Source organism: Coregonus lavaretus (genome assembly GCF_964263955.1).
Source record: "Coregonus lavaretus genome assembly, chromosome: 1".
NCBI lineage: Eukaryota > Metazoa > Chordata > Actinopteri > Salmoniformes > Salmonidae > Coregonus > Coregonus lavaretus.
Genome location: NC_139988.1, coordinates 85,941,346 through 85,952,969, shown reverse-complemented (window position 1 = coordinate 85,952,969; position 11,624 = coordinate 85,941,346). Strand labels below are relative to the sequence as shown.

Genomic DNA, 11,624 nt, shown 5'->3' with positions numbered 1-11,624 from the left:
GAGGGCTAAAAGAGAAAGATCCAGAATGAGTGAGCGGGAGAAGAAGAAATACTGCGTCATTTTTCCATTTTGGGGCTTGAGGCAGAGGCACTTGTCAGAAGCATCTAGAACGCTGTGTGTGTGCTCTCTTGATTTCAGCTGTTCCTGTTTTGTCTGTAGTTGTATGATGTTTAGTCCAGGATCCAGTGGTGGAAAAAGTACCCAATTGTCATACTTGAGTAAAAGTAAAGATACCTTAATAGAAAATGACTCAAGTGAAAATAACCCAGTAAAATACTACTTGAGTAAAAGTCAAAGTATTTGGTTTCTAAAAAAACAGAAGTGGCAAAATAGTAAATTTACTTGCTAAAATATACTTAGGTATCAAAAGTAAAAGTATAAATCATTTCAAATTCCTTATATTAAGCAAACCAGATGGCACAATTTTTTTGTTTTTTAGCCAGGATACACCTACACTCGGACATAATTTACAAACGATGCATTTGTGTTTAGTTAGTCAGTCAGATCAGAGACAGTAGAGATTACCAGGGATGTTCTCTTGATACATGTGTGAATTGGACCATTTTCCTGTCCTGCTAAGCATTCAAAATGTAACGAGTACTTTTGGGTGTCAGGGAAAATGTATGGAGTAAAAAGTACATTATATTCTTTAGGAATGTAGTGAAGTAAACGTTTTGAAAAAATATAAATAGTACAAGTATTTTAAACCACTGCCAGGATCTCTCAGACCATCGCCAGACCATGTGGTAAACGACTCTCCTCTCTGTCTAATCTAGCCTACAGCCAATACTAGCCCATAGCTTCCAACACTCGGATAACCATGTCATTGCTACCTTGGAAGGAAATTCCATAGAGCAAGTCAAAACTTACAAATATCTGGGAGTTTGAGTGGATGAGAAGCAGAGCTTCACTAATCATCTTGAGAACCTGGTAAAGAAGCTCAAGTTGGGCCTCCCGAGTGGCAGTGCTTGAGGTGTCACTACAGACGCAGGTTCGATCCCAGGCTGTGTCACAGCCGGCCGAGACCCAAGAGGCGGCGCACTATTGGCTCAGCGTCGTCCGGGTTAGGGGAGGGTTTGGCCGGCTGGGATTTCCTTGTCCCATCGCGCTCTAGCGACTCCTTGTAGCGGGCCGGGCGCCTGCAAGCTGACTTCAGTCGCCAGCTGGACGGTGTTTCCTCCAACACGTTGGTGCGGCTGGCTTCCGGGTTAAGCGAGCAGTGTGTCAAGAAGCACTGCGGCTTGGCAGGGTCGTGTTTCGGAGGACGCATGGCTCTTGACCTTCGCCTCTCCCGAGTCCGTAGGGGAGTTGCAGCGATGGGACAAGACTGTAACTACCAATTGGGGAGAAAAAGGGGTAAATGTACAAAAAATTTAAAGAAGCTCATGTTGAAAATAGGTTTTTATTACCTTCATAAGGCTTGTTTTTCTTTGGAGGCCAGAAAAGAGCTGATACGGTGTACATTCCTGTCTGTGTTGGACTACAGTGATCTAATTTATATGCAGACCTCAAGCACTTCCCTGAATGCACTTGATTCTGTGTATCATGCAGCCCTTAAGTTTGTTACCAACCAAAAGTGTCTGACACATCACTGTGATATCTATAGTGCTGTTGGCTGGTCTTCGTTGACTCTATGTAGGCTTAAACATTGGTATACTGTGATCTACACTGAGTGTACAAACATTACGAACACCTTCCTAATATTGGGTTGCACCTCTACACTTTTGCCCTCAGAACAGCCTCAATTCGTCAGGGCATGGAATCTACAAGGTGTCGAAAGCGTTCCACAGGTATACGGGTCCATGTTGACTCCAACGCTTCCCACAGTTGTCAAGTTGGCTGGATGTCCTTTGGGTGGTGGACCATTCTTAATACACACAGGAAACTGTTGAGCATGAAAAACCCAGCAGTGTTGCAGTTCTTGACACAAACAGGTGCGCCTGGCACCTACTACCATACCATAGCTTGAAACACCAGGATCTTGTTTCCTTGGAGGAGTTTAAAAGTTTGGTTGACTCACATGTTACTGAGGAATGTGATTGTCATTAGGACTTGATGTGGTGGTACATATGATTGATTTTTTATCTACGACGTTTGAATGTTTCTGTAATTGTAATGTATGTGTGTCTATGTTTAAATGTTGTTTATGGTGTGTCTGAATTATTATGCCTGATATTTGTCTGAAACATGGTTCCCCCCTGTCTTGGTTGGACCAGGTCTCACTTGAAAAATAGATTTTTATCTCAATGAGACTAACCTGGATATATAAAGGCTAAATAAAATACAATTGTAAAACACACAACACTGAGCCTGTTTAAAGAGCCACAACGTTCTCTTCTTGTCTCTGTGACAGCAAGCATAAACACCAGGGTCCTGTTGAGGCCCCTTTCTGTACTGGCTTAGTTCAGCTTTAGTTCAGCTGAGAGAAAAGAGAGAGGGCCGAGATAGCAAAGACAGAGAGAGAGGGAGGGAGATCTAGCAACAAGTGTGCATGTGGGAAAGAGAAGAAGAAGAAGATTGAAGATGACGTCACAGCTATTTTCTCACATACACCATTTTTTGGGTTGTGCCCCCTCCTCCCTCCTGGTGATTGGCTAAGGATGAGCGAGCCTCTTGGTCAGTCCGTGTGTGAGTGTGTGTGCGAGACTGAATAGGGTATTGTATGAGGCCAGCGGGTTCACGTATCTCCCATACAGAGACAACAGTTACTCACAGACTGTGCCAGGCAGCTTGAACACACACACACACACACACAGCAACAATGACAATCTTCATCGCTCCACTTGTCCACTTGGACTGGGCTGAATACACAATAACACAAGGCTGCTACAGTGGCTGCATCTAAATATGACGTTTTTTGTTATTTGTGGGGCGTTTTTAAAATCACAATAAATGTATTCAGCATCCCTCTGACCCGCAACAGATGGCCGGACTGTGTAGGCCAGGCCCACACACACTAAGGAGGGCGCAAGCCAAAAGATTTGTGTGTGTATGCAAAGCAAAACAGATTAAGAGTGAACAAAGACCTGACACCTAACACACATTAATGTCTAATCAAAGATAGTACTGGTGGTCTCCACAGTCTGGTCACAGATGAAAGGGGAATTAAAGGGAAGATGAAAGGAGTTAGTTATTATAATATTTGGTCTGGTCTTTCGGTAATAGATGAACTGGCGTTGAGCGATTTAATGTTACTTTGCTGCCATCTAGCGTAATTGATCAGTACTTTAACTGACCCTGTGATGTCATGAACTGTCGCAAAAGAAAATATCGGACCCTTTACGTTTCATTTATATCTGAATGTGTGGCGTTTGTAATTTCAGTCATCTAAAATATATTTTTATATGGTTATAGTCCCGTATCAAATTCAAACATTGCTTTATTTCACCCTTTTTACGTTGAGTCATTCACCTTAATGCTGTGTTTACCTTTTCTTTACGTAATCACCCGTGTGGTCGCTTTACGGCAGAGCGTGGAGGTCAGAGAAGCATGATAAAAAGCGAACCCAACCATCCATTACAAAAAGCTGATCAGTTCAATACCTGACTACTTACAGTAACAAACAGTGTACAAACATATTGAAACGTAAACATATTACTGCGTTGTAGATACCAGGAAATATCGGTATAGCTTTTCCAACGAGAACTGTCGGTCCCTCGGATTGCATCATAACGTTTGGTCTGCTAGGCTAGCTAGCTAGTTCACCCAAACAGGATCTCCAGTCCGAAGCATTTGCCGGGTGAGTCTCCAGATATTCCCCAGAAATGGACAACAACGCCCCCGGATCGGGAGGGAAAGGCGGCTTCGGGAGTCTCTTTGGAGGCGGCGAATACTCTAACACAGAGCTCGCCGGTGTCCCATGTAAGTGTCCCTGCAACTTGATGTATGTACTTAGCTAGCATGCTAACTAGCGTTAGCTAGAAAAGTTGACATCAGTTGACATCACTAAGGTGGCTAAGGTTTATGTTGAATGTGACAACTGTTGTGTTGTCCAATTTTCTACACAGTGACTGGAATGAGCCCCCTGTCACCTTATCTCAATGTCGACCCCCGCTACCTTGTACAGGTAAGAGATTCTAGCTAGCTAGCTAGCTAGTAGTATACATTTGACCCCAATCAATGAATGTAGAATTGATTTGTGACATTCCCACTAACAAGTCGACTAAGATCACATATGTTAACCAGTGTGTGTGTGTGTTCCAGGACACAGATGAGTTCATCCTGCCCACAGGGGCCAACAAAACCAGAGGGAGGTTTGAACTAGCGTTCTTCACCATCGGGGGCTGCTGTATCACAGGTGAGACACATCCTCCCTCCCTCCCTCAGTTTCTCTGCCTCTCCCTCTCTCATCTGTCTATCCCTTTCACTCCCCCTCTCCCAGATGAAATGATGTTGTCTGCTTGTATCTGATTCTCTCTGCCTCTAGGAGCTGCGTTTGGGACAGTGAATGGTCTGAGGATGGGGTTGAAGGATACGAGAGAAATGGGCTGGACTAAACCTCGCAACGTCCAGTAAGCACACTATGTTCCTCCAGTAGTATGTGTCTTTAGTGTTATCACGTTGGAGACAGGTCTTAGTCATGCTAATAGAAATGTTCTATGGTATGGTGCTCTATATACTGCTCTCTGATTGGCTCGCTTATCTGACCTCTGAACTTGCCCTCAGGATTCTCAACATGGTGACCAGACAAGGTGCATCGTGGGCCAACACACTGGGCTCTGTTGGTGAGCACTCACATCTTCCTCTCTCCTCATCGCTTCTTCATCACCATGCCAACCAGGTGTCAGGGTCTGCTATCCCTAGTATTATTGTATTAACCATGGTGTGTGTGTGTGTGTACAGCGTTGTTGTACAGTGTATTTGGCGTGGCCATAGAGAAGGCTAGAGGAGCAGAAGATGACATCAACACTGTGGCTGCTGGGACTCTCACAGGCATGCTCTTCAAATCCACAGGTAGGTGTGTGTGGCCTGTCTGTGCATCGTGTGTTAGAGAAATGTACATGCTGAGATGGAGCCATATAAACACCATCGTCTGTCTCATTCAAATCTTATTGTGTGTGTGTGTGTTGTGTTTCAGGAGGGCTGAAGGGAGTGGCGCGTGGGGGTCTGGTGGGGTTAACCTTGTCCGGTGCCTACGCTCTCTACAGCAACTGGGACCATATCAGAGGTGGCTCCTCCTCTTCAAGTCTCTACTGAACACGCCCCCGTCTATTTGGTTCCATCCAAAATGGCACCTTATTCCCTACTTGGTGCACTACTTATGGTCAGATCCTCAGGGAATAGGGTGCCAATACTTAAACCCCTCCCACAAATATCAGCCTCTCCCATCTGTTCACTTCCTAATTTGAAGGGGTTCTGGGATATTGGAGGAATGACTGAGATGTCATTAAACCATGGACTAAATGACCTCCAGGAAACACTGTCCCTTTGGGGTACCTCCCCTCTCACCCCCACCCATCTGAAAAGCTATTTCCAAGGGGTTCATGTGTTATTGTATTGGGAACTGTTTTTAGAAATGTATCTTGTGTTTATATTATTCAATGCTGCGTCCAGTAGCCTGGAAGAGAGAAAAAGTCATGTTAAGAGTATGTACTAAGCAGAGGGCGACTGGGGTCCTGTTGTAATACTTTTCACATGCCTCCTCTCTCCCTGCGAAGTAATCACTGATCTGACATGACTGGAGTGATGGAAACAATGCAGTGGAAATCTGTTTACACCGATCCAGTCAGGTCCGATCAGTGATTTAATTAAAAGAGGGGAGGGGTGAAGGAATGATGCATTTGAAGACCTCTGCTGGTGTTACCGACTGGGTATTTAAAGGGCAACCCCTCCACTCTTCAACCTCATTTTCATTATCTCCAGCACAATACCAGCGTTTACATTATGTGAAAACGGCACATTTCTAAGTCTTGTAGGGGGGGGAATTAAGTTTAAAAGTTCTACTCGACATCATCAAAAGTGATTTTCAAACACTGAGGTTCGCGGTGACGTGGGAAGCAAGAAAATACCGCCCTTGGTCTAGAAACTCGTTGCCTGTTTTGGAAATCACTGTTTTACCCTGTGATGTCACATAATCTTTTTTTTTTTTTAGGACCTGATGTTTTTAACCACAGATCATAGAAACACACTGTTTTCACATGTAGACACTGGTTTGGTGCTTGACATGATGAATAGGAGGTTGAAAAGTGGTGGAATTGCCCTTTTAAGATGTAGCCCACTTTACATTTTAAGTAATTTAGCAGACGCTCTTATCCAGAGCGACTTATAGTTAGTGAGGTCATACACAATTTTTTTTATAATAATATAATAGTAATTATATATTGAGGTCATACATTATTTTTCATACTGGCCCCCCCGTGGGAATCGAACCCACAACCCTGGCGTTGCAAACGCCATGCTCTACCAACTGAGCTACATCCCTGCCAGCCATTCCCTCCCCTACCCTAAAGACTGTCAGCTCCCTGAGGTAAAGCCAAGGGGTTAGTACAGGGTGCTAAAACAAGTCTTCTCAGGCAAGGTTATTCATCATCTAAGCATGGTCCATTGAACCACCCCCGCCACACTGGGCTCAGACCCAATCAGAGAGCTGCTGGAAACCATGATTGTAGTCATTTGTCTCGTGACGATTTGGGTTGTAGTCCTTCAGATACGGAACCACGACTCTTCTCATCAAACGGAAGAGCAAAGAGACTGTTGTAATGCATATATTCATAGTGAGTACTGTTTTCCTGTTAGTTGGACTTGACGCTGGCCTGTGTAAAAGTTACCTTCAAACAGTACTGGAAGTGTATGTATTATCTTTGTGTCGCCTTGCCTGTTAAATTCACTGTAAGAACAATACAACAAACATTGGAAATAAGAATATGTTGCCCTGGGTCTTTGTCAGTTGTGCTCATGCTGTTTATATGGTGAAAGCCTGTAGGGGGGATATGCTATTGTGACTGACAGGGTTTGAACTGCCACAAACTCAGCTACACACTTATCGGTCAGTAAGCTAAACTAACAACAGTAGTGTTCTAGATTAGGAAGAAGAGCTTCACAATGTTCTGCTTTTTCTGCTGACTTTATTGGGTGACAGACTGCATGATGGGAGTTGTAGTCAGGAAAGAGTACAACCAGGAAGTGGAATGGTGGTTGGGGACGGGGTGAAGGTAAAGGTGTCATCAGTGCCATATAAATTGCAAATCTGTTCCTTTGCATGCACCATTAAAATGGGAGAACTTGATTCTGAATGTTTACATTTAACAGGACAAAATGGATAGGTTATGGACATAGAACAACATTGAATCATTGACATGAGTGTGATTACGAAACAAACTGTCCTTAACATACACCAGTGGAGGCTGGTGGGAGGAGCTATAGGAGGACGGGCTCGTTGGAATGGAATACATGGCACGGTATCAAACATATGGAAAGCACGTTTGACTCCGTTCCATTTCAGCCATTACAATGAGCCTGTCCTGTAGCTCCTCCCACCAGCCTCCACTGACATTCACATTCAGTGGATAGAGAGTTCTGAATAACAGATGAACACACAACTCAACACAGATGACAACATAATGACAGATGGCTTGATTAATGAAATGCTGATCAGCGTACATTGGTGCATGTAAAATGTTTTAGTCTTGCCACGTTGAAGACGACTGGGCTACTCGGAAAGCTCCGACCTCAGTGCTTTTAAGACAACTGGGAAGTTGGAAAAAACCAGCTCAGACTGGGAAAAATAGTTTTTTTAACTGTCATCCAAGTCGGAAACTCGGGAATCATCCTAGAGCTCCGACTTTCCACCTTGAAGATCGCTGACGTCACGATTTTACCTTGTTGTTTTGAAAGCACCATTTATTGATTTATTCAAATATTGTCTGATGTCACTGTAGTGACTCACAGGTCATGGTCACAGCGGGGAGGGGGAGAGGTTGAAGGGGGCGGGGTTAATATGGTACCTCTCCCCAAAAAACAATGCTGTAGTTTGGTGGGTGCAGAGGGGTTGTTAGGTTCTGTGTGTGTGTGTGGTCTAATGCAGGAAGAAGTCTCTGATGCGGGTAGCCTCGATCCAGGGGATGTAGTTGGCGGTGCGGGTGAACACGCTGGGCTTGTTCTCCACGGTGCAGCCAATTGGGCCGAAGCTCACCACACCGTGCACCTCCCACCTGTCACGCCCCAGCTGACAGAGCAGAGGACCCCCTGAGTCACCCTGAAAGGGGGGGGGGGGGGGGACATTGTTAGATCACATTCCAATGTTAATACAAAGTACAAGTATGTATTTCTTTCTCCTCTCTTCCTCCTCTCTGTCTTTCCCACTTCTCCCTTCCTCCCACCCTCCCTCTCTGTCCCCATCTCCCTCCTCTCCGCCCTCCCTCTCTACCTGGCAGGCAGCAGGTGGTCCTTCTGTGTCCCTTCCTCCCACCCTCCCTCTCTGTCCCCATCTCCCTCCTCTCCTCCCTCCCTTTCTACCTGGCAGGCAACAGGTGGTCCTTCTGTGTCCCTTCCTCCCACCCTCCCTCTCTGTCCCCATCTCCCTCCTCTCCTCCCTCCCTTTCTACCTGGCAGGCAGCAGGTGGTCCTTCTGTGTCCCTTCCTCCCACCCTCCCTCTCTGTCCCCATCTCCCTCCTCTCCGCCCTCCCTCTCTACCTGGCAGGCAGCAGGTGGTCCTTCTGTGTCCCTTCCTCCCACCCTCCCTCTCTGTCCCCATCTCCCTCCTCTCCTCCCTCCCTTTCTACCTGGCAGGCAACAGGTGGTCCTTCTGTGTCCCTTCCTCCCACCCTCCCTCTCTGTCCCCATCTCCCTCCTCTCCTCCCTCCCTTTCTACCTGGCAGGCAGCAGGTGGTCCTTCTGTGTCCCTTCCTCCCACCCTCCCTCTCTGTCCCCATCTCCCTCATCTCCTCCCTCCCTTTCTACCTGGCAGGCAGCAGGTGGTCCTTCTGTGTCCCTTCCTCCCACCCTCCCTCTCTGTCCCCATCTCCCTCCTCTCCTCCCTCCCTCTCTACCTGGCAGGCAGCAGGTGGTCCTTCTGTGTCCCTTCCTCCCACCCTCCCTCTCTGTCCCCATCTCCCTCCTCTCCTCCCTCCCTTTCTACCTGGCAGGCAGCAGGTGGTCCTTCTGTGTCCCTTCCTCCCACCCTCCCTCTCTGTCCCCATCTCCCTCATCTCCTCCCTCCCTTTCTATCTGGCAGGCAGCAGGTGGTCCTTCTGTGTCCCTTCCTCCCACCCTCCCTCTCTGTCCCCATCTCCCTCCTCTCCTCCCTCCCTTTCTACCTGGCAGGCAGCAGGTGGTCCTTCTGTGTCCCTTCCTCCCACCCTCCCTCTCTGTCCCCATCTCCCTCCTCTCCTCCCTCCCTTTCTACCTGGCAGGCAGCAGGTGGTCCTTCTGTGTCTCTGAAGCCGGCACAGATCATGGAGTCCCTGACACGTTCTCCCCAGAACTTTTTCTGACGGCAGGTCTTGAAGTCGATGATGGGCAGACGGGCCTGGTTCAGAGCCTCAGCCAAAGACACATTCTCCTTCCCACCTGGTACACAGACAGGGAAACACTACAGGATTACCTTTACGTAACATTCTTGTTACTACTGAACACAACCCTGGTCAATGCTCTCTTGTCCTCAATTTTAGTTCACATAAGTGGTTATAGTCTCCCTCCAGCCTCCCCCTCAACCCGTGTGCTTCCCTCCACCATCAACTCCCCTCAACCCTTGTTCCTCCCCCTCCCTACCCCCTGTCCTCCCCTCTCCTCCCCCTCTCCTCCCACCTCCTTACCCCGAGTGTCTCCCCAGCCGGTCACCCAGCAGTATTGTCCAGGCTTCAGGTTGATCTGTTTGCGCGGCAGGCATGCGTAGCGTATGTGGTTGTTGGGCACGATATCGGTGGCAGCCTTGACCAGGGCGATGTCGTAGTCCAGCTCGCTGTGTGTGGGGTAACGGAAGTGCTCGTGACGGTAGATCCTCTTCACCGGGATAGTCCTCTCAGGCTTCTCGGAACGTTTCAGCCGGTGCTTCCCCAGGACGATCCTCCAACTCCCAGCATCCTCGGCTTTACCCCTGAGACACACAGCATGGTGGGTAACTGAGTTCACACAGGGTTCAGACTGAAACTGTCACATTACACACAGGTCATCGACTAGTCCTTTATGTTTTCTCATAAGTTTTATTGACTCTCTACTCTTAACCGAGTTATGGTGTATGGGTTAGAGATTAGAGCACTCCTAGGGTTTATTTCTAGTTCAGTTCATGAGTGGTATCACACAACATTATTGAAATGGCAAATCTTACTTCTGGAGGCAGTGTGTCTGTGTGTTTGTATTGTCTGACTGGTCTTACTTCTGGAAGCAGTGGGCAGCAGTGAGGACCCAGTTCTTGTGGATGAGAGTTCCTCCACAGACGTGGATGTAGTGCTTACTGCCTCTGGGACGAACCTGAAACACACAGGTACCATTAACCCACAAGCAAGACCTCCCTTTTAAAGTAACTGTCCAGTGTTTCCAGATTTCTATGAAATATGACCTGCATTTAATTACAATATGAGTGAAATAATTGTCCTTCCAAAAAATGGCAATTAAGTATGTTAAAAAGCAGCTTTTCTGTGTTGGAATGGTGTGGGCGTACCCCAACAACAGAATGGTGTGGCCGTATACCGGTCATTAAAAATCCTTCATGCGAGTAGACTGCTGATTGGCCAGCTCAGCTAATGAGCTAACATGACATCATGTTCTATTTAAGCAATATGGCCCGTGGAGGTGTGGTGCCTTATTGCTATTATAAACCAGTTACCAACATAAATATAACAGTAAGCAAGTAGTTTTGTGTCATACCCATGATATATTTAAGCAATAAGGCCCAAGTGGTGTGGTATATGGCCAATATACCACGGCGAAGGGCTGTTCTTAGTCATGAAGCAATGCGGAGTGCCTGGATACAGCCCGTAGCCGTGGTATATTGGCCATATACAACAAACCTCTGAGGTGCCTTATTGCAATTATAAACTGGTTACCAATGTAATTAGAGCAGTAAAAATGTTTTGTCTTACCCATGGTATACGGTCTGATATACCACGGCTGTCAGCCAATCAGCATTCAAAGCTCTAAGCACCCAGTTTATACCACCCAGTTTACATAAACTGGGTGTTTCGATCCCTGAATGCTGATTGGCTGACAGCATTGGTGTATCAGACCGTATACCACGGGTATGACAAAACATGTATATGAACTGCTCTAATTACGTTGGTAACCAGTTTATTGGCCATGATGTGGCCTTTTACCGGTCATTTAAAATATTCAAGCGAGTAGACCACTGATGGCTAAGGGTTGTATCCAGGCACTCCATGTTGCGTCGTGCTTAAGAACCCACGGCTTTCAGCCAATCAGCATCCAGGAGCCAAACTAGAGATAAAAGTTTGAGGTGGGGTTTTTAAGTGTTTTTTCTCCAATTTATGCTTTGGCCACAAATACGAGTATAGGACGAGTCAACAACATTATTTGGATATGAGTTAACAGAATAATAACTTTTAAAAGTATCATATTCACTGGACAGTTATTTTTAAGTCACATTTTCACTTCGTCTCTAAGTAAAAAATGTAATGCCCTGAAGTTAGCAGGTAGAAGTATGTTTATTGGTTGATTGATTACCTGTAGG

At 46.4% G+C, this 11,624-nt stretch overlaps 1 protein-coding gene across 1 annotated transcript; it reads left to right on the top strand.

Moving 5' to 3' along the window:
• The first annotated feature begins 3,462 nt into the window (after positions 1-3,462).
• Positions 3,463-6,853, top strand: LOC311115303 (mitochondrial import inner membrane translocase subunit Tim23-like). Its single transcript, XM_084157292.1, has 7 exons — positions 3,463-3,861; positions 4,008-4,066; positions 4,204-4,297; positions 4,427-4,511; positions 4,666-4,724; positions 4,843-4,953; positions 5,078-6,853. The coding sequence occupies exons 1-7, from the start codon at positions 3,765-3,767 to the stop codon at positions 5,194-5,196; spliced, it is 624 nt and encodes a 207-aa protein (XP_084013418.1). The 5' UTR covers positions 3,463-3,764; the 3' UTR covers positions 5,197-6,853.
• Positions 6,854-11,624: the final 4,771 nt, after the last annotated feature.